Source organism: Hypomesus nipponensis, chromosome 15 (genome assembly GCF_054491055.1).
Source record: "Hypomesus nipponensis isolate SF chromosome 15, ASM5449105v1, whole genome shotgun sequence".
Classification (NCBI taxonomy): Eukaryota; Metazoa; Chordata; class Actinopteri; order Osmeriformes; family Osmeridae; genus Hypomesus; species Hypomesus nipponensis.
The window spans coordinates 13366647-13393496 of NC_140375.1; the positions used below are offsets into that span (position 1 = coordinate 13366647).

Genomic DNA, 26850 nt, shown 5'->3' on the forward strand with positions numbered 1-26850 from the left:
TAGACAGAAGATGAAAGGAAACATTTGGGGGCGTCAGAGGGCACGGAAGGATAGGAAAGTCAGGTTATGAAAAAGGAAGAGTTTAGAGATGAGAGAGAGAAAAAAAGAAGAAGATTATTCATAACATCAAACTTCAAAACGAATGGAAAATTACAAAACCGGGAGGAAAAATATAGATTTTTTAAGGCAGGAGGGTAGAGAGAGCAAGGAGAAGTCTGGAGAGGGCATAAATATGAACGCTCTCTTTTCTTCTGACACACAAAAGCTTTCTTTCATCTCTGCAGGTGAGTATGAGGCAGGGCTGGGTTACGGGCCTGTCTCTCTCTATTATTCACAAAGCTTTCACAGAAAATCCCAGTCAACAATGGCAGGTGAGCAGACAAAAGAAGCACCAGACAGACCCTGGTGGCTACACAGGCTTGGTGAACCAGGAAAAACCTTCATGAAACACTGCTGCTTCTCTCCCCAGGAGAGACAAGATCAGCCCAGTACATGCGACAACAAAAACACTGTCCATATTCATAGATCATGAGATCATACAGGAACAGAATAGCATCAGGATAATTAGTAGACCATAGCCCATGTGTGCGTAGTTTGAATGTCTCCAAGCTGTTAGTATTACAATCTACTGTGAAATGCACTGGAAATGAACTTCTCTGGTCGACTGATTTCTCTTTGTTGATGCCCTGATCAATTCTCTGTGTTTTCTCCTCTCTTCTCTTGCACATGAAACAACTCAGTTGCTCCCCTGCTAGGAAGCATATTCACCACCATCTTGTGCTCTCGGTTTCTCCTCTCTCTCTCTCTCTCTCTCTCTCTCTCTCTCTCTCTCTCTCTCTCTCTCTCTCTCTCCCCTTGTTTCATGTTGCACCCTCTTTTATCTTTCGATATTTCTCTTAGCCAGGGGCAAACAAAGCACACGGGTTGCTTAACTCTCTCTCTCTCTCTCTCTCTCTCTCTCTCTCTCTCTCTCTCTCTCTCTCTCCTCCCCACCCCCTTCTCTGTCTCTGAGGACCTCATGTCTTTTTCGATGAGAGGAAGAGATGAGGAAAGTGGGAGAGGAGAAGACAGTAGGAGAGGAGGCAAGTAGGGGAGGAGGTAAGTAGGAGAGGAGGAGAGGTAGAGAGGAGGAGAATAGGTAGAAGTGTGAGCGTAGCTAAGCAGACCTCAGGGACTTTACAGGTGTCTGTGCAGGGATGACGCACACTAGCCCAGAGTGTGACAAATGCATTTGAGCACAGCCCTGGTCCCCTCGGCTCATTGTTCCACCGCTAGTTTTGGAACACAGCAACAAGCAGCACACAAACTCCTCCACTGAGAGAAATTGTATCAGTCACAGCTAATGCCCATCCTGACACACTTTGCCACACAGGTTAAACGCATCGAGGCTGACAAAGTTCTCTCTCTCACTCTCACTTTCTCTCTCACTCTCTCTCTCACTCTCTCTCACTCTCTCTCTCACTCTCTCTCTCACTCTCTCTCTCACTCTCTTTCTCACTCTCTTTCTCACTCTCTTTCTCACTCTCTCTCACTCTCTACCACATTCTACGGTTTCATGTGTTTTCATTTTCACTTCTACCTCTTTTGGTTAGGTAGAAGGAGGAAGTCAAAGGTCATCTGTACTCACCTATCTGGAAGTAGGTGACCTCACTCCTGACGCCCGGGCCGGCGGAGGTGCTGGCGGCTACCTCCACGCTGTAGCGCACCCCGGGGGCCAGGCCAGGGATCAGCGCGGAGAACGTAGAACCATCCACTGTACGGTTCACGTGGTAACGGCTCTCATTACCCAAACACCAGATCTGAGAGAGAGGGATAAAAGGAGAGAGAGAGAGACAGGTAGAGAGAGAGAGACAGGTGAGAGAGAGAGAGGTTAAACGTGTTACGAAGGACATATGACAACCCCTGTAGTTGAGGTAACAACATCCCGGTGTCTAGAGTGTGTAAGTCCAGAGTGTGTAAGGGATGATATCCCTGATGTGATACACGCATGGCGTGCTGGTATCCAGGCCGCCCTGGACACAGGCAGTCTGTATTAGCGGAGGTAGTCATAACATGTCAGAGAGTACCCCAATCCATGAAAACACAGCAGTAATCACACCCCCATAACCCAATTAGAGCAGGAGCTGACGGCCGCCCTGCCAGGAAGCTAGCTCCCTCCAAGGCTAACTCAATCCTGGGTCACAAAGAGCACCATACATTCACCTCAGCATGAGTCTGGCTAACCCCGACTTCCTGAACCTGGGGCGGACTGCTTTCCTTAACCACCCCCCCCCCCCCCCTTCAACTCCGCCCGCAAGTTAACAAGACTCACACGCTTTCCTGGATTCAGCAGAGTGCGTGTGTGCAAGTACGTGTGCGTGGTATTGTGTGTGGTAGTGCAGAAATGCCCCTCCCAGGTGTGTGTGTGTGTGTGTGTGGTGGGGACAGGAGCAGTGAGCGTGTGTGTGTGTGTGTATGTGTGTGGGGACAGGAGCAGTGTGTGTGTGTGTGAGTGTGTGTGTGTGTGTGTGGGGACAGGAGCAGTGAGCGTGTGTGTGTGTATGTGTGTGGGGACAGGAGCAGTGTGTGTGTGTGTGTGTGTGTGTGTGTGTGTGTGTGTGTGTGTGGGGACAGGAGCAGTGTGTGTGTGTGTGAGTGTGTGTGTGTGTGTGTGTGGGGACAGGAGCAGTGCCACCAGAGAGCAGAAGCTATAATGAGCGAGGAAGCCTTCAGCTCTGGATTCAACAAGCGTGAAATGACTGTAAACTCTGTCGCACAAAACATTTACCTGGAAAAAGAATAGTGGATTCAGTTTGAAAGTGAGTGAGTGCCTTCCAACAACAGCCCACACTCAATGGGAAATAAACACGTGTTGAGGCCATATGTCAAAGAGGGGGGCGGGGGCGGGGGGGGGGCTTTCCAATTAAAATGGCAGAACTCCGACAGCATGAGAGAGGAGCACAGCCTGAACACAGGCTACCCGAGCAGCATACTTATGAGTCGAGAGATAGGAGGACATGAGCAGTGAGAAAGGTGCTGAAGGTTAACTGCTCTGTTAGGCTGTGGGCCAGACACAAGAGAAGACTGGACTAGCTAAGAGTGGATTAAACAAACAGCCACGGAGAAACACACTCCACATGCTATTCTCTGTGTGCAATAGCAGCTGTCTTAAATCTGTACCTCTAGGGAATTTACTGTCTGTTTTTAGACAGCCACCATGGGAAGGTCATCTTGGATTTATCAGTGATTTTAAATGGAACTACATACAAGTATTCAAACAGCCAGGAATCAAGACCACCACAACATATTTGACATATGTATGACTATGATTTAGACATTCACAAACTGATGCAGAGACTCAGCAATCAGAGAACAATCAGATAATCAGTATTGCTGCGTCTCAACAGTGATAACTCATGATAGCTGTGATAACAACGTCCACCAGAGGGCACTGTTTTACAACGATTTCCTCCCAGACACCCTGCCGAGCCAATTGTCTGTCTCCCCTCTGCGCTCAGCGGCCACATGGCTACAGTAGATACGGACCTGGGCAGATACCATAGACCGGGCCCCATCCCACTATGTTCCATCTCAGAGTCTGCACATACAGCCTCTGTATCTCTGTGGGTCTGTGTCTGTTCTCTCTCTGTTGAGTCTCTGCCTATCAGACGTCTCCAGGGTGACGTTCTCTCCCGGACCGCCCTCACCTTGTACTCCTGGACTACTCCGTTCTGCTCCTCCTCTGGAGGCGGTTGCCAGGAGACCACGATGGCGGTCCCATTGTCTCCGCTCTCCGTCACGGTAACCCCACGAGGTGCCGCGCTAGGGGCTGGGTGAGAGACACACACACACACGCACACACACACAAAAACTTGTTCATACACACAATTCCAATAGCGTCATTCTACATATCTGATCACATCACTTTTCAACTGCTCTCATGTGAATCTGCAGCCAGGTTGGAATCAGACAGACTGTACTGTCTGGGTAAAGATGACTCATCATTCTTGGTTCAATTCAAAGGCAGCAAATGAAAGAAAATGACTGTTTACTCAAACTGAGAGGAATTATGATTGGAGTGTTTACACCCTTTGAGTTTTGTGACGATGTGACCCTGATGAGCGTAATTAAAGAGAATTAATTATGAACACAACACAACATTCTTAATTGCAGTCTGATTGATTGTAATGAAAGCAGGCAGATTTCTGCTCACGGGAGTGCTAGCTTCATGTTTGAACTTTAAAAACAATTAGCAACTGAATTATCTACAGAAGCCTGAAATGGAAATACAACCCCATAGACAAACTATCTCTTTAACTTGCACAAACACAGACACACTTTGTTCAACCTCCAAAGTTTCCGCATGGCTCTTTAGAAAGCCTGTGAAAACTGGGTTTACAACCAAACCCCGTTAGATGTTCCACACAACCACACCCTCCCGACAATGATGACAGCACTTATGTGTGTTTGGGTTTGTCATCCTCTGGGCGCGTCGTACAGGACTATTTCAAACAGTCAAGCATCGACCCTTGCATGCAAAAACACACACCACATCCTAACATAGCACGATCCTTTGGCCTGAGCCTGCCGCGACCAGCTGCTGTTTGTCCTCACGCATGCATGCTGTGTACACACACACACACACAGACTCACACACACACAGACAGACACACTGTCGAGGAATAACAATGCGAACCAGGGAAGCAGATTAACATCAAACAACAAACACTTTCCACCCACCTTCCTCCAGTGTCTTGGCCACTTTGACGTCGCTGTCTGTGCCCTGGAATTCGTTGAAGAAGGGGCGCACTTTGAACTCGTAGGTGACGCCCTTCCTGAGCTGGGGCACCACAGCGCTGTCCTCCCCGGGGGTCTGCACGTCCAACACGGCCCAGTCGCTCCTCTGTTGCCCCTCTGGAGAGGACCGGTACATCACCTTGAAGCCCTGGATGTAAGGGGACTGCTGCTCAACCTGGTGGCCAGAGAGAGCACTGCGGTCAGCCTCCAGGGACAGAGACAGTGGGACGGCTTGCAGCCTCTAAATCTCCCCTCAGTTTACCAGTGGAAAACCACACATCCGTACACTGGAAGACACGGACACAGATGGGCCAGTGTCTAATGGGGTGCTGACTCATCCATCTACGTGTCTGTCCTTCTATCCCTATTCCTCTCCTTCACCGGCCAGTGGAGACACACTGGAGCTGCAGCGATCTGTGACAGACCGCAGGATGAGGTCATCAGCTGGAGGGTTCTGGGAGTCTGCTGCTGGTTAGAGACTGGTTTCCCTCCCTCCCTCCCTCCCTCCCTCCCTCCCTCCCTCCCTCCCTCCCTCCCTCCCTCCCTCCCTCCCTCCCTCCCTCCCTCCCTCCCTCCCTCCCTCCCTCCCTCCCTCCCTCCCTCCCTCCCTCCCTCCCTCCCTCCCTCACCACATTCTCCCCAACCCTCCTCACCCCTTCCTCACCCTTAAAACAGAGAGAAAATTGAGATGGAACCTTTCGAAGCACGGATCCTTCTGAACCATCAACCCAAAGGTCCCTGCGCATTCTATCCTGCACAGTGCAGGGCTATCGCTAACAATCCCAGAGGAAGGCAGCGCAGGCTTGTAAAGGGTTTTAATGATTTTCTTCATCCTCACTCAATAAAGTCTGTAGTCAGCTCAGGTGGCCTTCATTAGGTTGAGCGAGGCTAGTGTTTTAACGGAACACAACAGAAGGTTCTGGCATGGAGAAGACTGTACCCCACTAGCAAAGGAGGAAACCGTGTGTAGACACACCCATGGGTCCTCCGTCACCACGTTTCTGCTCGCTCTTCAACGGAACATTCCAGTTGGACCTGGCCACTGAGCAGCCGTGCTGCGTCCTGGCAGAGCCATGTCAGTCTTGCTGTCTCAGTCAGCTCAGACTCGAGCACAGAGCGGTCCTCCAACGTCACACTTTCCTTCCCATGATGCTCTGTGGTTAAGAAGTGTAAACAGAGCGTAATATCCACCTCCATCAGCTAATTTAACCTCTATCATCTCTCGACTCCCTGTAGCACTACTTCATCTCTTTCTCCTCCCTGCTCTCCTCCTCCTCCTCTCCCTTCTTCTTCCTCCTCCCCTCTTCCTCCTCCTCCCACTCTCCTCCCCACATCTGCGAATCATTTTGCCTTGAGAGCCCCACTTGGCCGCCTCTTTCTCCTCACTTGTATTATTTTAACAGCAGTCAAGTGTTTTCACTCACGGAGGGCACCGACTGGCTGTGTTTCTGCCCACTGCTGCTGGGTGTCGTATGGCGGCAGCCAGAACTGGGCCCCAGGACTGCAGTGGTGGCTAGGGCTGTAGGGCTAGCTGACCACTGAGGGCCGGGGCTTGTGTTGGTTCTGTTGTGGCCAGCTGGCCTGATGATCCATGCCAGATGGACACTTAGAGAACTTTGACATCATTCCAGACTGCTGCTTCCCCTCTTAGTCCGTGAGCCTCTCTCTCTTCATCTCTCTCTTCATCTCTCTCTTCATCTCTCTCTCTCTCTCTCTCTCTCTCTCTCTCTCTCTCTCTCTCTCTCTCTCTCTCTCTCTCTCTCTCTCTGTCTCTGTCTTTGTCTCTCTCTCTCTCTTTCTTCATCTCTCTCTCTCTGTCTCCATCCACGCTGTCTGTCTGTCCTCTGTAGGACCTTAGCACATTAGTGCAGCAGAGTGGTCAAACAAATGGACTGTGGCTGGCTCGGCGCTGCAGGGCCGGCCCCATTCCCTCTCCCCATGGAGGTACCGGCTATACAAACTATGGATCGGTGATTATCTACCGTGTACTGTGGACTGCCACTGCTAAACATCCTGAACACGGTCCTGGACATGTACTCCTGGGTCATTTTCATAGGTCATTTATTAGTGGTTATACGGTGGCCCTGTTGCCGGGCAGAGTAAGGCAGACTATGGGGGATGGGGGATGGGGGGGTACTGACCGTCCACTGCACCCTGATGGAGGAGGAGGACAGGATGGTGGGGTTGTGAAGGTGGAGCACCACCTCCCCCAGCTCCCTCTGGATCTGACGGTGGTCCACGCCCTGGCTGGTGGGGGGGATATCTACACACACACACAAACCATTACACATGAGCACTTATGACGACAGGAGAAGTCCATCCTGGCCTAAGCAGCGGGCCGGGGCTCTCGGTAGTAGACGGGAGACAGCACCTTGTGTTTTGATGGCGTCAGTGATGGGGCTGGGCTCACTGAGGCCGTAGGCGTTGGCTGCCCTGACCAGGAAGAGGTACACGGCGCTGGGCTTCAAGCCCTTCAGGACGTAGGTCTCGGTCTTCACATGCTCCGCCAGGGTCTGCCAGCTGCTTCCTGACGCGTGGCTAGAGAGGAGACACAGCAGGGTGGGTTAGCGCCGGCGTGGCCCCGTCTCGGAAGAGGGGACAGCGTGGTTACGGCTGCAGGTTTCACAGGACGTTTTGTCCCACTGGGTTGAGGGAATCCCCTAGTCCGGATTCCCTGGTCTCACCTGAAGGCCTCGATGATGTAGGAGGTGGGCGTGGCCCCGGTGTTGAGGTTGGGCTTCCAGGACAGGGTAACGGAGGTGCGGGTGACGTCGGTGACCTCGGGCCGGGAGGGGGCGCTGGGGATGAGGTTGGGGTCGGTGGGTCGAGCTGGCTGGACTGGAACGCCAAACTCTGAACATGAGGATGGAGAGAGAGGAGAGGCGTGAGGGTAAGGGACTTTCATCCAAGTATTACTTTATCAGCAAAGCCAGGCATGCATCGTTTCCGCCTCTCCTTGCACACACGGTTCCTCTCTCCCGCATACACTCACTCACACACACACACACACGGTCGCTCTCTGCCGCACAAACAAACGGCAGCACACATGCCCTCTTGGGTGAAGGCAAGATTGTGACCAGCCACCTTAAAAAGCAATTACAGAGCAAACATTACTTCAATTTCAATCTTCTTTCCGTCTGCCTCAGATAAGTCCCAGGAGCTTACCTTGCACCTCCAGGTAGGCCTTCCAGGAGGCCTCCCCACTGGGGGTGGAGGCGATGCAGGTGTACACGCCCGTGTCCCCAAGCTGAGGCAGGGGAGAGACAAGAGGTGAAGAAGGGAACAGGGTTACTGGATTACTCTGTAGGATGCGCGGAAGGTCTGCCGTCAGAAACATATTGAAACTCCTTTCAAACTAAAGATTTTGAAGCCTTTCTCTACTCTCATATCTACTTTCTCTCTTTTTCTTCCTCTCCCCCCCCCTCTCTCTCTGCCCCCTTCCTTCAGTGCTCATTGTCATGCTGGTGAGGCCTACAGCAGCCAGCTATCTTCTCCTGGTAATCCCTCCATCACGCTTCACTCTGCACACTAGGAACCACCAGCTGGGGGGCCAAGTGGGACAGTTCTACCAGTCAAATGGAATAGAGTTGGAGACTAATGAGAGACCTTTCCCTGTTCTCCCCTCCTCCATACCCTCCTGAGAAGGGGAAGAGAAGGCTTGGCACAACAGATGTGAGGACAATCTGGAGACGGGGAGTGTGTAGTTGTGTGTTTGTGTGTGAGACCGTGTGTGCGCATGCTTGCGCTTGTGTGTGTTCAGCCAACCGCCCTCAAGGTAGGGTGTGACAAGTTTCAAACTGACAGCCAAGACAGCCAGCCAGTCAGAAATTATATGAAAAAACGTAATCATGATATCAACATTAAAGTTACTTTAATGAGAAAAGGACCCCTCGTGTCAAAATAATCTTCATTAAAATCCTAGCAGACAGCGATGACAAGCACATGAATGTGGAGGGAACTGAGGACGCGAGGCCAAATCACATCCCTGCGTCTGCCTGCTCTCGCTGCGGCCGTCCAATCACAGCGCAGCCTTGTCACCACGCCGCATGCCTACCAACGGGTTTGACGTGAACTGTGACCCTCCTCTATGCCTCAATCTGGAGGAAGCTTCACTCCCCCCCCCATCTCTTGCAGTGTGTTCATCCTCGCGCCGTCACAGTGTCTGCCCCGCGTTTGAGTGACAGTTAGCCGAGTGTGGCTGACTTCACAGCCTCCACTTCAAACGGCAGACAGCTGAGTGGCAGGTCTGTGGAGGGCTGGGCCCAGCCCGGCCCAGAACACATGCTTTATTTACCAGAGCGCTAGGAGACTGCCTGGCTGCCTCAGAGAGAGAGGGGATCTGGACAGCTTTGAAGCTGACCTGGATGATGAGTTACTAAAGCTGGGCTAACAGAGGTCCTTGATTGAAAACGTAAATATATAAAGACGTCAATTTGCAAAGGCTTTAAAGGCCCACACACACTAACACTACAAAGTAGATTCATTAGCTCTGCAGTGCTATTTCTCTATAAGCCTTTGCTTCAAGTTCTGACACATGGAAATAAACACATTTTAAACATGGACACTGGAAAAATAAAACGACAAAAAAACGATCACTCCACATGCCAGCTCAAGTTCATTCTTCTTGGTTCTTACCTATGTAGGAAGAACACTACATCCTATGAAGGGCCTGGCCTGTGTGTGTGCTTTGTACCTTGGCATAGCGGATCTGCAGTGCCCCAGTGTCCAGCTGTTTGACCCTGGAGTCATGGGTGGAGACCAGCACGCCATCTTTCCTCCACAGGATGGTGGGGGCGGGGCTTCCCGAAGCCACACAGCTCAGCACCACCGTTCCGTCCACAGACACCGTCTGATTGGTTGGACCCTGGCGGACCACAGGCGGTGGGCGGTCCGACACAACTGCGAAGAGAAGAGCGTTCACAACTGTGAGGAGAGGGAAGAACATTGACTTTACTGAGTACCAGAAGGAGCCTGGGAGAATGAGGTGTGGAGACGGAGTAAAAACAAGAGAGAGACGAGCGCAGTGGGAACGTGGAGGGTGTTAAAGGAATAACCGTGGGGAGAAGCTGACCACAGAACATAGCTGTTCTGATGTTCTGCTATCTGATGAGTGTGAGGCGAGAGGACAAACAGAATGAAATCCAATTTCCACAACTGGGAGCAATTTTATAATCACTCCGCAGCAGGAGTTGACCTCTGCCAAACAAACGTGGTGTAATTAAAATGATCCTCCAGCTCCAGTCTTCTGGTCAGACCAAAATGAACAGCCCTCCCCCCTCCACCACAAAACATAAAAAAAGGTGTGGGGGTTGAAGGGGTGCATAGCCATGATAGGAATGTTATTAAAATGGGGATGTTACAATATCCCCCCCCCCCAAAAAAAAAAAAATACAATAAAAAGAATCCTGATTCACATTTCATTAAACACTCAATCACCTTTTCGCTCTCCTCTATGGCTACAGAGAATCCAGGCGACCACAGATGACCTAGCATGGCTTTTATCACTGCTATTAATACCAATATTGATAACCAATGCGGCCTGCTTGTGAGATTTACTGGCGTGTTAGAACTCAACGAGACGAAATAAGATGAATGGGGCCAAACTAGTGCATTGTATGGAACAACAGAGAGGGCATCACCCAGACATACACAGATGTGTGGTATTACCCACAGAAGACTGCATCTCTGCTTCGGTGGTGGTGTAATTACTAAAACATCGCCATGGTGACCTGTAATTACCAGATCTGCCTGCGGGGGCCTGCGAGCGGCCTGCTCTCTTTAATAACTGTTATTATTATCTCCTCCTGCATGGCTGCCTGGCTGGCAGAAAGCAGAGAGCAGGAGGGGGGGGGAAGAGAGAGAGAACCAGAGAGAGAAAGAAAGAAAAGAGAGGGAGGGAGGGAGGGAGGGGGGGGGAGAGAGAGAGAGAGAGAGAGAGAGAGAGAGAGAGAGAGAGAGAGAGAGAGAGAGAGAGAGAGAGTGCAGGCCCGACCACAGAGCGAGTGGGACGAGCTGAACAGAAGGAGAGATATTTGGTGAAAGAGGACTGGATCTAAGTGAGACAAAATAATAGTCGCCGGCGTCTCTATGGAAACAGTTGGCATGAGGCCCTGGTGAGCTGTGTTAACGGTAGGACTAATGAGAGGGTCCCGACCACACCATACCACACCACAAAGACTTTAGGAACAGGCCAGAGCAGCCGAGTGGTATGTCTATGGCGACTCCTGATGAAGACAGTAGGCGGCAGAGAGGCTGAATGGCACTCCAGATCCAGGCCAGGGAGGCGGAGACCCAGAGGCTGGTTTAGAGGCTTCAGTCCCAGTTCTGGAGGCTGGCATAGAGGCTCAAGACCCAGGAGGCTCCAGACAGTCTGCCTTTGGCGGGAGCACACATAGCAGGCCAAACTAACCGAGCCCAGAACAGTCAACACCAAACCCCACAGACCACAGAACACACATTATAACTTTAAACAGTCTACAGCTCACTACCACAGCATATGGTTTATTTAGCCTGATCAAGTAGAGCCAAAGAAAAATGACAGCGTTCGATTGGCTGTGTGGGCTGCCACTCACCATCTGTGACCTCCAATAGGGCCTTGGTAATGACACTGCCAGCGATGTTGATGGCCTGACAGCTGTAGTAGCCCACGTCTGAGCGCTCGGCGTCTGTGATGGTCAGATCTCCAGTTTGGGACACAGAGACCCGGCTGGAGGGCTGCGGGGGCTGGTAGGAGAACAGCAGGTTCTGGAGGAGCAGAGGACAGAGCCGTGAGGAGAGGAGGAGAAGAGGGAGAAGAGGGAGGGGAGGGAGAGGATAGAGCCGTGAGGAGGGAGAGGAGGAGAAGAGGGAGAGGACAGAGCCGTGAGGAGAGGAGGGAGAGGAGGAGAGGAGGGAGAGGAGGGAGGGGAGGGAGAGGAGGGAGAGGAGGGAGAGGAGGGAGAGGAGGGAGAGGACAGAGCCGTGAGGAGAGGAGGAGAAGAGGGAGAGGAGGGAGAAGAGGAGAGGAGGGAGAGGAGGGAGAGGAGGGAGAAGAGGGAGAGGAGGGAGAGGAGGAGAGGAGGGAGAGGAGGAGAGGAGGAGAGGAGGAGAGGAGGGAGAGGAGGGAGAGGAGGGAGAGGACAGAGCCGTGAGGAGAGGAGAAGAGGGAGAGGAGGGAGAGGAGGGAGAGGAGGGAGAGGAGGAGAGGAGGGAGAGGAGGAGGAGAGGAGGAGAGGAGGGAGAGGAGGGAGAGGAGGGAGAGGAGGGAGAGGAGGGAGAAGACAGAGCCGTGAGGAGGGAGAGGAGGGAGAGGAGAAGGGTTCGAGGAGAGAGCTACTGGTACGGTCATGGAGACCAAGTTGAGCGGGATGAAAGATGAAGAAGACCAACTCAGTGTTGCAGATGTGACAGTCTGGAAGGAAGCAGGGTCTCTGTGCTCACACTCACCTGGCTGCCCTCCCTCTGCCAGAAGATGGCAGGCTGGGGGTTCCCGGTGGCCTCACACTGGAAGGTGACGGTCCGGCCCACCCCCACCACCTGGTTCCTGGGTCGCACAACGAAGGCAGGGGGCACTGGAGGACAAGGGGCAGGACAACGGTTACTACGCTGACACAGGCACAACATCCCACCATCATATCATTGATCTCTCATGGTGACAATTTAGAGTCTGCTCCGATTAGGCGAATTTAAAACAACGGAATCTGAATGTGACAGCTATGAGGGGTCCGTATTCAAATGATCTTCTGGATTCAAGCTGTGTCTCCGCTGACTCTGGAAGTTGCTGATGCGGTGGACAGGAGATTAAACAGCCAGTCGACAGGATCCATAATGCAGGTGTGGGCGTATATATCCCACCAGATATGTCATGACTAGAGAAAACAAGGGCTGACCCCACCTCTCTTCATTTACATGGACAAGGGCATGGACCAATAACATTTACATGGAAATTGGGGATAAATTATAGCCATCTGTCCTGGCTGACAGTGTGGGGTGGGACTGGGCCAGGGAGGCGGGGGCCATGCATCTTAATGACAAACTCCATCTCAGCTCTAACGCAGTGTCACAGCCCAATGTCACCCTCTCGGCTGGGCTGGGACAGGGTCTGGCTCTGCTAACAGGTGTGGCTGGAAGGACCTGTAGACAGGCCAGGTGCACCGTCAACACAGAGGACAGCAACCACAGTCTCCCCATACCCCTCCACCTCCACCCCCCAGTGCCTCAACAAGGCCCTCAGTAATACATACAGAAAAGCAGTCTGCAACCTGTTAGTCCACATACAGACAGAATGTGTTCACGGATAAGATCAGATATTTGGTGCTGCAGAACAGGGAGGGGGGGGGGGGGTTATAGAATGGTCTGATTTTACCTTGAATGCTCATGCACACTGTTTACCCCCTTAATGTCCTGTAGCCACTGCTGCCCGTGACAACAGAAACATGAGTGCTGGTTGATGGGTGGAGAGGTGATGGGAGGAGGATGGATGGGGGGTGGTGACAGCTTCCTGTCTCTGTCAAGGCGGTGAATAGGTGACGGGTGACATTTCAACTTACCAGACACGACTGAAAAGAAACAAAAAAGACACAAAAGGCAGTCGAATGAATAAATAAATAATTGATAAACCACACCATGACAAATAAGCAAACAGACAGAGGAGAGATAAGGAAGGCAATGTGTTGTTTATGGGTAAAAATAATAAGGTTAATGTAGAATATAGAATAAACCCCCTCAGTCTAGGCCTGAGGGACTCTCTTAACATCTCCAAACACCTGTTCAAAAGACGCCACGCTACAAGGTACATGTCACAGCTCCTCCTCCATACACATACTCAGAGATGTCTTCAGAGACTCAAAACAGGCTGCATAATCATCTTCATCAAAGCTCACATTAAAAACGGAACACACCTTAAAAAACAAAAAAAACAAATCTGTTGCGATCATGATGTTCATTGAAAGAAGACAGATGAGAGGAATACTCTATCGGAAAACCTTTCTGCCTGGTTGAGCAGGTGTTACTAGACACAGAGGAGAGAGATAGATGATCTCTCTAATGGCTCTTGGAATACCCTGAGGAGCAGCACCTTCTCGGTCTACCCCCCCCCCCCCCACACACACACACGCAAACCGCCCCCCCCCCCCCCCCAGCCTTGCATGTGTACGACAGGACCGTAAAAACACAAGGTGAATGTTAACTGTCACTCTATGGCAGTAAATCTCCACCAGCCAATCGCTCCCCTTATCTAATCTGCCTGCCTCGACGGCTCCCACGGAAACATAAATGCTGTCAGTCAGAGTAATGACCCCGCCCCCCCCAACCTCCCTAACACCCTGCCCCCACCACCTACCCTACGGCTTTAAAATGCAGATAAGGCTCACTTCAAAGGCTGCAGAGGAAGAGTCAGTCTGTGTCCAACCAACAGTAGAGACTACTGATCCTTAACGCACACACACACACACACACACACACACACACTCTACACACACACATCCACTCATGTGTGTCTAAGTCTTTAATTAGGTAACTCTACCTCTCCCACGCTGTGGTGAACACTGGAGGATGCAGACGGTGAGGTGAGTCTATGACCAGCCTGGGTCACCACGCTGTGGGGCTTGTGATAGCAGTCCTGGGGGGAGGGTGGGGCTGTGTCTGGGGGCTGATCAGAGGGAGACAGCGCCACCCACAGCTGAATGCAGCCTCCAGCCCACCAGGGGCAGGCTGTGTGCCAGGCACCACCACAGGGTTCATTGAGAGGGAATTAGGCAGGACTGCGGGTCGCAGGGCCACATATCTGCCCTGCCGTATACATGCTGGGGCTTTAGAGCAATTACTGTGAGCTCCAGTTGGGAGTATGTGTGTATGTGTGTGTGTGACTACCTGCTCAAACATACAATACACTGTTGTGGCGCTGTACTGACGGAGCTGTGCTGTAGAGCTGTCTAATGGTTTTGGAGTCTCAAATCATACCTGCTCATCAGCACAAAAGAATAGTGATTATCTTAATAAGGTATGGCCCTGAATGAAGGCCTGTTATAGGAGAGTGTAAACGACATTTCCATCACTGGCTCCCTGTTCTGGCTCCAGACTCTCTTCCTCCAGCACCATACTTACTCGCACTATTCGTTTTTCTGCTTTAGGGACAGGCATCCATTGAAATCATTTCCATATATAAATCATCAGTAATGGAAAAATTACTAACTGGGAGAAAAAACTAAGGTTTCCCAAAGGATCTTTCTAATAAGTTTAGAAATAATATACTCAAACACAGACTAAGATATGATGAATATTCTTGGGTGTGGTTTACTTAGCAAAACATGCATAACAATCCTAACCAACCATAATGTATTAATCCGAAATATATCTAGACAAACCCTCCAGTAAGTAGGGCCTAGCCCTTAATGTTCTCATCTGGCTTTGATGAATGTTGTCTACAATTAAATCATAAATCTACCGTTGACCTGGCAAGTTATAGGCGTCTTACGTCAATAATGAAACATTTGACTTGACGTGTTTATAAGTGCAGAGGAGGTGTTGGGGACAGCCAAACACGTGTGTAAAACAATAATTCACTGATTAAGTTAGTAACGAGCGAGAAAGAAAAACAGCTTTGGGCGCCATGGCACAATGTGGACATTGTTCACTGAAGACTAGGCATGGGAGGTGTAGGAACACTGTCTGTCTATGCACAACCCAACACCCCCAATAAACTAACCCTTTCACGTCTTTGAAATAAGGCACAACTGTGGCAGGATTATACTAGAGCACAACTAGAAGAATTCCGATTCTGTGAACCCATGAAATACATAACAAATTGCATAACTATCCCTGAGGGAACTGAACTGTGTGCTAAGACACAGTTCCTATGAACAGAAACTCATCACGTCAGAGGTTTTGGCAGAACACAGGCTTCAAGAAGTATTTACATTCATTCCACTCAGGCCTTGAACACAGGGACATGTGATCTAGCTCTGTAGAACTCAGTGTAAAACTCTCAGAAACACTGAGTACCACGGCAATTACATCAGACATTCAGCCGCTGTATAAGCAATATTGCGCAACCACATCCTGCCTGTAGCCAGGGCTGAGGAAGGAGAGGCGAGGAACCATGTTACGTCTGATTGAATCCCTCCTCAGCTCCTGTCTCCCTGCTGGGGTCTGACAGCTGGGAGAAACTCCCCATGTGATGACACCATGGATGGATCAGTTGTTTCATGCGCCAGCCATCAAATAAAGGACAAACATGACTTTATCTGATTGTCTCTCACCCCTTATTCTCTCTTTTCCCCTCCCTTTATCTGTGCCTCTCTCTGTCTCTCTATGCATCTTATCTCTCAATCTCCATTCTGTCTTTCGATTTCTTTCTTAAGGTTTTGTCTGAGGTCTTCTTTCCCATCGCCCCTCCTACTCAGGCCTGTGCATTCACAGCTCCTCTCCTGTCATTGTCCTGCAGCTAGAATTAGAGCTGTGTCATTTCCTGGTGCGGGACTGTGGCTTGCTTGTCTTTAATTAGTCACTCTCCACAGTGTCTGGGCTCTCTCTGGCCTCCCCCCTGGCCTCTTCATAACCCACTGCCTGGTGTTCTACTCGCCCTGGCGTCACTCTAGCCCTCTCCCTGGCCTCACTCTAGCCCTCTCCCTGGCCTCACTCTAGCCCTCTCCCTGGCCTCACTCTAGCCCTCTCCCTGGCCTCACCCTAGCCCTCTCCCTGGCCTCACTCTAGCCCTCTCCCTGGCCTCACTCTAGCCCTCTCCCTGGCCTCACCCTAGCCCTCTCCCTGGCCTCACTCTAGCCCTCTCCCTGGCCTCACCCTAGCCCTCTCCCTGGCCTCACTCTAGCCCTCTCCCTGGCCTCACTCTAGCCCTCTCCCTGGCCTCACCCTAGCCCTCTCCCTGGCCTCACTCTAGCCCTCTCCCTGGCCTCACCCTAGCCCTCTCCCTGGCCTCACCCTAGCCCTCCTGCAATCTTGAAGGAAGCTGTCTAGAGACAGTCACCTCTATGGACTCATTGAAAATCATGGGAGAAACTTATTGAACCAACATGTCAATACTGTTCCCTTCGATTAAGCAGGCTCTCTTCAGAGTGGCAGGGAGAGAGAGAGACAGGTGGACACATAGATGAGTTTATTGACTGCTAGGTCCAATCATGATCCTCAAAGCCAAGCAGAAATCGCTAGCTGCTTGAAGACATAATAACTCCACAGGCATCAGTGTGCAGATGAGCAGTCTGGGTGAGGGCCATGGGCCACTGGAGGGGTGAGGCTGAAGATTGAAGTGTCCCGTTTCTTCACGGCTCCCCCGGACTGCTGGGAGCAGTCCTCACACTACTGACCTCACCACAGACACCCCTACCCACTCCTCCCCTTCTACCCCACCTCCCCCAGACCCAATTCCCATCCCGTTCTGCTCCAGTGCCCTGCCGCCACCCCCACCCCTCTTCACCCTTGTGCATTGAAACCCCCTGCCCCCCCCCCTCCACATCTCTGGAGCATGGAGACCCCCCCCCCTTCCATTAGCTGGGTGTTAAATGGCCCCTGTGTTCCCTGGCTCTCAGGGGGGTCCCGACCCCCAGTTCTGCTGAATGAATGCTTTCTACATGTTTACGCTCTGCGACTGCCTGTGTTAATAGGATGTTGACTGGAGGAGAACCAGGGGAGATCATCTCCATATACATGATACACAGTCTAGTACCTAGTACATGATCCACAGCTTACCTAGTACATGATCCAGAGTTTAGTACCTAGTACATGATAAACAGCCTTTTTCATCAAGTCTCTGGAGACACTGCACTCACAACTACTGAAATCGATCATACGCCATTGAGCCCCCTGGTGTGAAATGTTACAGATTCTATGGATTTTTCTTATTTTATTAGAAATCAATTGGTTAATTGAGAGAAAATGGTTTAATGTGATGCGCCTATGAGCGTGTCAAAATGGGATTGCAGTGGTTTTGCACGCTAGAACTCCAGACCTGCTGAAACATAATGGTTCAAAATCAATATAATTCACATTCCAGGAATTGGCAAAGAGAGAAAAGGCAGTTTTTCGTCCATTTTCCCACTAACAGCTCCCAGCTGCATGAGTATGCCTGTACATGAGCGCATGTGGCGGGTCTTACCGTGGACGGTGAGCGTGGCAGAAGCCTCGGCCTTGCCCACCATGTTCTCCGCCACGCAGGTGTAGGAGCCCACGTCAGCTGAGACCAGACGCCGGATCTTCAGGGTGTGGTCTTCGCGGATCTCGTATCTGAATCGAGACGCGTTCAAGTCAACACAGGTCACACCAACACACACCCAACCACTCGCGCACACGCTGAAGTCAAATCCAGGTTGTTATGAGAGCCAGGCGATGAGTCACACCTTCCTTTGGGCAGGTCCCCGTCCTCCTTCCTCCAGCGCACCGTGGGAACTGGGTCACCCCGGGCCTCACACCTGAACTCCACGCTCTGGTCCACCAGAACCACCTGGCTGCCTGGTCGACGCACGAAGCTGGGACGCTCTGTCACACACACACACACACACAACCACACTCTTAAAGTTAACGTTCTGCAGCGTCCCTGTAGTTACAGTACATGATACGGCGTTGTGCTTGAGCTGAGTGTACGACCTGACTCTGACCAGTGCTCATGCCTGCAGGCCAGAGAGACCATGCTAACATTATGAGTATGTTAAAGTCATCCCAGCTCCTTTTTACAGCTCTGGGTCTGTACTATCCAGGAGTCCTATAAAAGCCTGCAAAGAGGCTCCATTCCCTCGCCTCGCCATCGGAATAAGCCCATGAAATGAAAGGAGATAGCCATCGAGCTAACCTCGTTCCCTCCGACCCGGCTCCCACTCCCTCTCCAAGCCTACAATCCCCTAAGCAGAAACACAACAGAACACGGGGCGCTCCACAGGGAACACTTAGCAGATTTCCTAATACCTTTAATCTCTCTCTCCTTCCCTGTTTATTTGCTGATATGTCCCCGGGCTCAGAGACTCGCAGCTTTGTGGTTTGACCTCCCTCACAGCAGCACTCCGGCCCTGCTCTGTAGGAACAGGCCCTCAGCCACCTCAGTCAACAGAGACGTCTGTGGAGACTCGGAGTTGAGATGTGGACTCTGCCATTGGTTCAGAACAGACCAATGGCAGGACGGAAGCCGGCTTTTGAAGCACAGCTCTGTGGTGTTTCTGTATTTCGGCATGCATAATAATAATCTTCTGTGAAAGGAAGAGAGTGCTTGGCAGCGTTCCCATTGGCAAGGATGATAAGAGGTCTGCCGGGACAGGAAGTAGAGGAAGTGGAGGAGATGTTCATAAGTTCAGCTGTCTGGAGAGAGTCGATACGGAGACGCTGGAGAGCTAGGAGGGGGGTCAGGGGTCAGGGATGGTGAAACATGGCCCAGCTGGCTGGAGGAGCTGGGATGAGGGGTGGGTCAGAGGGGGAACCAGCAGGGTGTCCCTGCTAAACTGTGAGACCGAAGCCCACACCACACTTCTCCTGGAGGGTCAGTGACACCAGTTAATCTCCGAGGACATTCCCTCCACACGCAACACGTGAACTCTGTTTCCCACGAGAGAGACAGAGATATGGAACGGGATAGGGAGAGAGAGGGGATGGGAGAGAGAGGGTTACTTACCGAGCACAGTGAGTTCAGCTATCTCACTCTCTCGCTCGCCCACCATGTTGGTGCCTACACACACATATTTCCCAGCATCGCTCTTCCTGGCGTTGGTGATCATCAGCTTCCCTCCACGGATCTGAGGGAAAGAGGAGGAGGTCAGAAGAGGTCAGAAGAGGTCAGAGGGTGAGAGGTGAAGCCGGAAGAAATACTTGGTCACAGGGGAACTGCCGACCTAGAGGAAGAAATACCTTGATGTGTCACACACGAGGAGAAACCGACAGCCCACTCACACAAAAACACCCTTCCACACTTCCAAAACCATGGCCAAAAATAATCCATCACAGCTCTAAACAAACAGGCACTCTACATCTTAACCCTACGTATAACAAACCCTCACAACGATGCCCGTGAGCTTGCTAACAGAAACGTTCACGGAAATACGCAGCAGAACTGTGGCATAGCCTACAGCACAGACTTTAGTTAATGGTCTCCCCGCTGTTCCCACTTGTGGTTTATATCACTTTATCAGTCAGGCATACCTCGGGCAGCCCAAGCCAAAAATCACTTGCCTCAGCCTCCAAAGCCACAGGCCCCTGAGGGAGCACCTGAGGACTTGCAGCCAGAAGCCATAACTGTCCTCTGAAGGAGCCATTACTGCAGCCACAACATCAATGTTGCTCTGTCCTCTACGAAGAGGAGCCATTACTGAGCGGAGCTTTCCAGACAAGTACTGTACGATTCTACTGAAGAGGTGTACCTCAGAAATGTGGAGATATTCTCACACACACACCCCCATCCCCACCCCCATACGCACACACGCACACACACAGACACACGCGGACACACAGACACAGGCAAGTGCACACACCCTATAAGGTGAGTGTATGTTGTCCGCCCAGGTGAATGCGATGGCTGCTATTTCCCAGGGCTTTGATTACAAGCCAGAGGATCTGCTTTGTTCTCAGGCAGGCCCCTGTCAGGCCCCGCCCCTTTGTCAGGCCCCGCCCCTCTCTCGGTTGACAGTCCTGCCAGTCAGAGCAGGGACACACAAAGGCAGGGTACACCACTGATCTCCCAGCTCTGAGGGGCTTAAGGGTTTAAACACACACCTCAGCCCACAAGCACAGGACCCCCACCTATAACCATGTAACAGATCCCTTTATTAGCAAACCACTGAGGTATGTGTGTGTGTGTGTGTGTGTGTGCATTCGTAGATTGAAAGAGGGGCACCACACACAATATTGCTATACAGCTTGTCAAAGGCTGACTTCACTCAAGCGCTTGTACATGTGTATTCACTTTATGAGGTGCTGGGTAACGTCACTCTGAATCTAACTCACCTGGTCAACACTCCCCATGACTCCACTGTAGCTGACCTGAAAGCAGATCTCACTGTCACCAAGGAGACTGATCGCAGTTAATCTACCACGGACTCCTTACATAAACCCGACATCCTGTCCAACAACGACTATCTAAAACAATGGTAGTCTGGGAAGATGGTGACAGGTTGGGAGTGGGAGTGCGTAAAGAGAGAGCGCAGAAACATTGTGTGACTTCATGCCCCATCTGTGCCTTTTAAGAGCCCATCTGCGTTGAGGGGTGAGGAGAAGCTAGGAAAGGCCTGTCCACATGCCACAACTGATCACTCCTCTTCCCCCAGCCCCGGAGGCTGTCTGGAGGTGAACGATGCCCCCAGGAACACTGTTTACCCCACCGGACACAGTCTGGAAGCTTCTGAGGCATTCTCGGGGCCTCTCAACCCCTGTTTAATATTCAGAGTAAAGAAAGTTCACCGAGCAGTGGACTAGGGGCCCCGGGAAGGGCCCCAGGAGGGCAGATCACGCCCCTGCCCCAGTCCGGCTGGCCCCTAGGACACCCTGTGGAGTTGGAGGGGGTTTGAAGTGTCATTATGTTACTGTTTGTTTGAGGGGAAGGCTTTAGCAGCTAAAATACTGTGACACTCACAAAGGGCCCAAGGTCAGGTCGTACCATCTAGTGGAGAGGGTGGGGGAGGGTCCCAGGGGGGGCTGACATGAGGATCCACTTTAGGCCCTGTCCACTCCATCCGTTCTCCCTTCTCTGTGAGGATGTGGCACTTTCCCATTCTCCACAGGCATAGCTGGAGTGCCTGAACAGCAGGGCTTCATGGAGTGGCCCCAAGAACCTCTCTCTCCACCCCACACACACACAGCCACACACACAGCTGGGTAGCCGCTGAAACATCTATCTGTGGATATCCTCTCCAAAACACACGCACAGACACACACACACACTTACACACACACACACACACACACATACACACACACACACACACACACACACACTGTAGAGGGGCCAGTGAAACAATCTGACCATTATGCTGGTGTGATAGTAGAAATAGCTCTACTCTACACCTTTTGTCTTGTGTCATTTGGCAATGCTGATACAGCACAAGCCCCCATTGAGCTCATGCTGTGGGATTCACACAGAGGTGCACTCTACTGAACCATAATCAGCCACCACTTCTAAACAAAAGCTGGGCAGATAATGCACCGCCAGTCCACCATTAGTGCCAATGAGAATGACAGTCACCACAGACCAACCATGGTTTACACTCAAAGTCGGCTGGATCCAATAGCACCTTTTTACAAACACTTCAAAATAGATGGTCATTCCCCCCCCCCCACCCCCTCTCTCTCTCTCTCTCTCTCTCTCTCTCTCTCTCTCTCTCTCTCTCTCTCTCTCTCTCTCTCTCTCTCTCTTTCTCTCTCTCTCATTCTTACTGTCTCTCTACACCACCAGTCTTTCAAGTCCTCCTTTCTCTCCTTCACTCTCTCTTGTCCAGCACAGCACATCCAGCTAATCTTCAGCGCAGGTGTTTAGGTGGAAACAGCACGTTCCAACACGTTCCTGCTCTGGATGGGGATCACGGCCCAAACCACACACAGCAGAGTGTGTGTGAGTGTGTGTGTGGGGTCCTTTGATGAGCTCAGCTGTTTTTCACCAATGGAGCGTTGGATGTCTCTCATTCCGTGCTCAGAGACCCCCCCCAGTGCAGGCCTGGCCTCCTCGTACAGCACAGCCCCTGAAGGAGACCTGCCCCTGAGAAACCCTGTCCACCCTCAGCATGCAGCATGTGGCACACCCCAGCAGACTATGACCACCTTTGCTCAACGATGAGCAGTGTGTGTGTGAGTGCGTGCGTGTGTTAAGGAGGGGTGATGGAGGCCAGGTGTGTAAAGAAGAGCCCTGATGACAGGGGAGAGCAGGCTTTGTTCTGCTGGCAAACTATGGCAGGTCCCAACACAGCTAGAGACTCACACACACACACACACACACACACACACGTGATATATATGATAGTGAACCCAGAGACTAATCTTTCGAATCCCCCCCCCCCCCCCCATCAGGGCCTGCTGGCAGCACTGGGAGGCAGGCCTGATTAGATCCATTTAAACTACATTGTCTGGTTGTTGCTTTCCATGACACTGGTGAAGTAGACCAGGTAGAGCTGTGTCTCCCCTGGTACCAGCACCTGTCTCTCCCTCTCCTCTGGTAGCACTAGCTAGCAGGAGCAGCAAAGCGGTCGGAGGAGGTATATATGTGCTGTGTGAGTGGCAGCCTCAGCGCGCCCTCACACTGCGCCCTCACACTGCGCCCTCACACTGCGCCCTCACACTGCGCCCTCACACTGCGCCCTCACACTGCGCCCGCACACTGCGCCCTCACTCTGCGCCCGCACACTGCGCCCGCACACTGCGCCCTCACACTGCGCCCTCACACTGCGCCAGCACACTGCGCCCTCACACTGCGCCCGCACACTGCGCCCGCACACTGCGCTCACACACCAGTGACATTTGCGTAGCGTATGACCCACTTCTCTCTCTCACGAACACAAGCAGACTGAGGGAAATCTATGAGACAAACAGAGCCAGCATATTCGCTGGAATAAACTCCAAACAGGCCAGACAGGAAGTCAGTGTCATTACAAATGCATTCCCATCTGACTGTAATGAGTGAAAAAAAAAAAAGAAACAGCTGGACTTATTTGTTTGTCAGTCCGTGACCACGCTGTGAAGGGCTAGTCTGGCTGAGAGCTTTACAGGTTAACCGTTCACAGTGGCTTCCCATTAAAGACCACAGACATAGCATGGCTGTCACTGTGGAAAGATGAATCAGATGTGCGTTGAGTTAGCAGTTTGCTGACTCACTCCCTCTCCCAGCGCTCCACTCCACTCCTCAAGCATCCATGCGGTCAGGAAGATGAAAACACCACAAACAGACTGTTTCCTGCTCCGTACAGATGACCAGATGGAAAGAGATGTACTCAACTGAGACACCCCAGGCCCTGGGTTATCAAGGTCAGCCCTTTAGCGAGCACATAGGGGGGATTAAAACTGCTGCTCAGAGCTCGGCACCCAGGCCTATACTCTGCTCTCACTTCATAAAAACAGTGGAATTGGTCAGTGGGGCTGAACTGTTGTATAAATCACACAGAGAGGCTTGTTTGCAGAGTTTCCAGTCAGCTCATTCTCCACTGAAGAGCTATCTACAGGCTGGAATTATTCCCCTACAGGCTAATCAATGTGGGCATGCTGAGTGATGAAACAGACCTCATCCTAACCCACAGTCATTAAGGACCACTGAAATTGCTGCCCGACACGAGACAAGTTGTCTATGTGTTTTTCATCAGGATTGGTGGTAGTATCAATTATTTTGCCCACTCTCCGCAAGCACGTACGGACACAGACACACACACACACTCAGAGATACTTACTGTGATTCTTTCATCCCGGTCGTCGATGTTGGCAGCGTCTTTTTTCCAGGAGATGCTGGGTTCAGGGTGTCCGCGAGGTGGCTGGCACTCCAGGACGGCCGGCTCGCCCGCAGCCACAATCACATCAGCAGGGTTCTGTCTGAAGTCATCACGCAAAACTAGGGGAGGAGAGGGGGAGGAGAGGGGGAGGAGAGGGGGAGGAGAGGGGGAGGAGAGGGTTAACATGGTACAGCCATCAACAGAAAACCTTAACAAGGAATGACAGTGGATTACACAGTGAAGTGTATTGGGTATAGCTACCAGAACTACCCACCAGACCACATCTCCCAGTCCCCCCCCCCAAGCCCCCCCCCCCCCCCCCCGCTTCCACACACACACACACACCTCCCAGCTAACCCCCACGCCTCCCCCCACCAGCCCTTCATGGCTCACCAACACAACTGATCCAGGGGTGACAACCTAGCGTCAAGACGTCCATCATCACATCTAAGAATGGCTTTGACCCGCCCTCACCGCTGGGGCATAACAACCCTGCAGAGCGACACTCACACGGACACACACACACAGTACACGCCTCCAGACATACTCTTCATGGCGTCCTCCTCGTCACCTCCTCATTGTGAACATGTCACTTTCACGTCCCCAGTCAGCTGTCTGACACTACACAGTCATTATAGGAGACACACTACCCCCCCCACAGAGTGATGCTGGTCTGACTTCTACAGAGGCTGTGGACACCCAGCGGTGGAGGAGGCCGGAGCTGGAGCTAAACAGTGTCACAGGGTGGATCTCAGCCCTGAGAGGCAGGCAGAGGCTGGGCAGCAGGGCTGAGGCCTCCACCATCGCTGCTGCTCAAGATAAACTGAGGAGATTTACGAGGGGAGAGAAAGTAATGAAAAAGAAACAGCCTCCCATATCTACGGCGAGCGGCAGTAATCACTTCTGCAGCTCCGCTGTTTCTGTACACACACGTAGGAAAACAGAAATAAAACGTGGCCTCGTAAATCTGAGTAGGAAATTCAAGCTGGATTTCAAGTTGAAGTATGCAGGAACTCAGTGTGTGTGTGTGTGTGTGTGTGTGTGTGTGAACGACGAAGCCCAGATACAAGGCATGTGTGTATACTGTTCGACTGTGTGTCTGGATATATATATGTGTGTGTGTCTACTGCACATGAACAGACCCCTCCATGCCCCCCACCCCCATCTCACGCCCCAGCTCAAGTCACCACGCTGCACCTCCACCTCAGATCAAAGCCAGGCTCCCTCCAGGAACCTGGGCTTCTGACAGAATACTAATTCCTGCCTAAACCCTTTAAGCACTTAATTGGCCATGGGCGAGCTGAGATGCCCTGGCCCCAGCCTCCAGGAGAGCCCCCAGCCTCCAGGAGAGCCCCCAGCCTCCAAAAGAGCCCCCAGCCTCCAGGAGAGCCCCCAGCCTTCAGGAGAGCCCCCAGCCTCCAGGAGAGCCCCCAGCCTCCAGGAGAGCCCCCAGCCTCCAAAAGAGCCCCCAGCCTCCAGGAGAGCCCCCAGCCTCCAGGAGAGCCCCCAGCCTCCAGGAGAGCCCCCAGCCTCCAAAAGAGCCCCCAGCCTCCAGGAGAGTGGACGGGAAACCCTATCCCTCACCAGGAAATGGCTTTCCCAAGGAGATGGGCAGTAATGGCTTCTCCAGACCTATCTACCTATTATCGGCTCTAACCCCTCATTGCGTAGCTACATCACAAAACTGGCCAGTGATCTACTGACACTATTGTCTGGAGCCTGGCTGCTCAGTCTGGAAGTAAGTCATTCAATTCCATACAGTAAGCTTTGGAATAGAACAATTGGAATCCAGTGCAACTGGTACTATGCCAATGGTATTTAAACGACAATGAAGACCAAAAATAAAAGGCTCATTACTGACCAGGAGCTTGCAAGCGCTCATCCCTCCGGGGATGGAGAGAATGACAGAACAGAGAAGAGGAAGGGGAGATTGTGTTGTGTTGTGCAGAGGAAGGCCTGGGGTAGAGCTGGCATCCCCCAGTGTTTACAGCAACACTCCACAGTGACCACCTCTCCATCGCTCGCTCCCTCTCCCCTCCGCCTCACTGTCCACCATTTCCCCAACACCTTCTCTCCATAAACACAGCTGAACACCACGCAGCAAATAACCCAGCACATCTGGGAGAGGTGAGAGAGAGAGAGAGAGAGATTGGATGGGGAGTAGAGATGAATGAGGTGGAGAGCTCCAGTATTTCCGCCAGAGGCCCAGTGGTATCCGGAGACATGCCAGGGGAGGCTGTCTTCCTGGCCCTGCATCCCTCCATCCTGTCACCCCTCAGCATGGGAGCTTTTGAATGACTGTGTCTGTGTATGGCTATCTGTGCAGAAACCCACTGTGTGGGAATGTCAGTGTGTGTGTGTGCGTGTGTGTGTGTTTGGAATAATGGGCCAACTCTGCCACTCTGTCTGTCCCGTGAGCCTGCAGCTGTCCCCTTCCCAGATCATGTTTCCTCAGCTATTAACGGGGATGGAGGCCACACTGTGTGTGTGTGTGTGTTGTGGTGTGCGTGTCTGTGTGTGCGTGTGTGTGTGTGTGTAACTTGAGGGATTCACAACTCACAAGTCTTATAATGTGGGTCTGGGCCACATTCACACAGGTTTGGGCGTGAAGACATGTCCATGTCTGTCCTGGCTTAGCTCAGCTATGCTGCAGGGCATGATGGGATACTGGGGTGAGAATAAGGTCCCACACATTGTTGGAAAT

General features: G+C 51.9%; 1 protein-coding gene across 1 annotated transcript in view; it reads right to left on the minus strand.

Annotated features, from left to right (window-relative positions):
- Positions 1 to 26850, minus strand: part of robo1 (roundabout, axon guidance receptor, homolog 1 (Drosophila)) — a 232843-nt gene that overhangs the window by 17327 nt on the left and 188666 nt on the right. The window contains 15 exon segments of the mRNA XM_084674770.1: positions 1628 to 1799; positions 3687 to 3808; positions 4720 to 4951; positions 6918 to 7039; positions 7148 to 7314; positions 7461 to 7629; positions 7942 to 8023; positions 9470 to 9675; positions 11349 to 11520; positions 12202 to 12326; positions 13305 to 13313; positions 17864 to 17991; positions 18105 to 18243; positions 19364 to 19484; positions 24108 to 24265. Coding sequence (XP_084530896.1) covers positions 1628 to 1799; positions 3687 to 3808; positions 4720 to 4951; positions 6918 to 7039; positions 7148 to 7314; positions 7461 to 7629; positions 7942 to 8023; positions 9470 to 9675; positions 11349 to 11520; positions 12202 to 12326; positions 13305 to 13313; positions 17864 to 17991; positions 18105 to 18243; positions 19364 to 19484; positions 24108 to 24265 — 2124 coding nt within the window.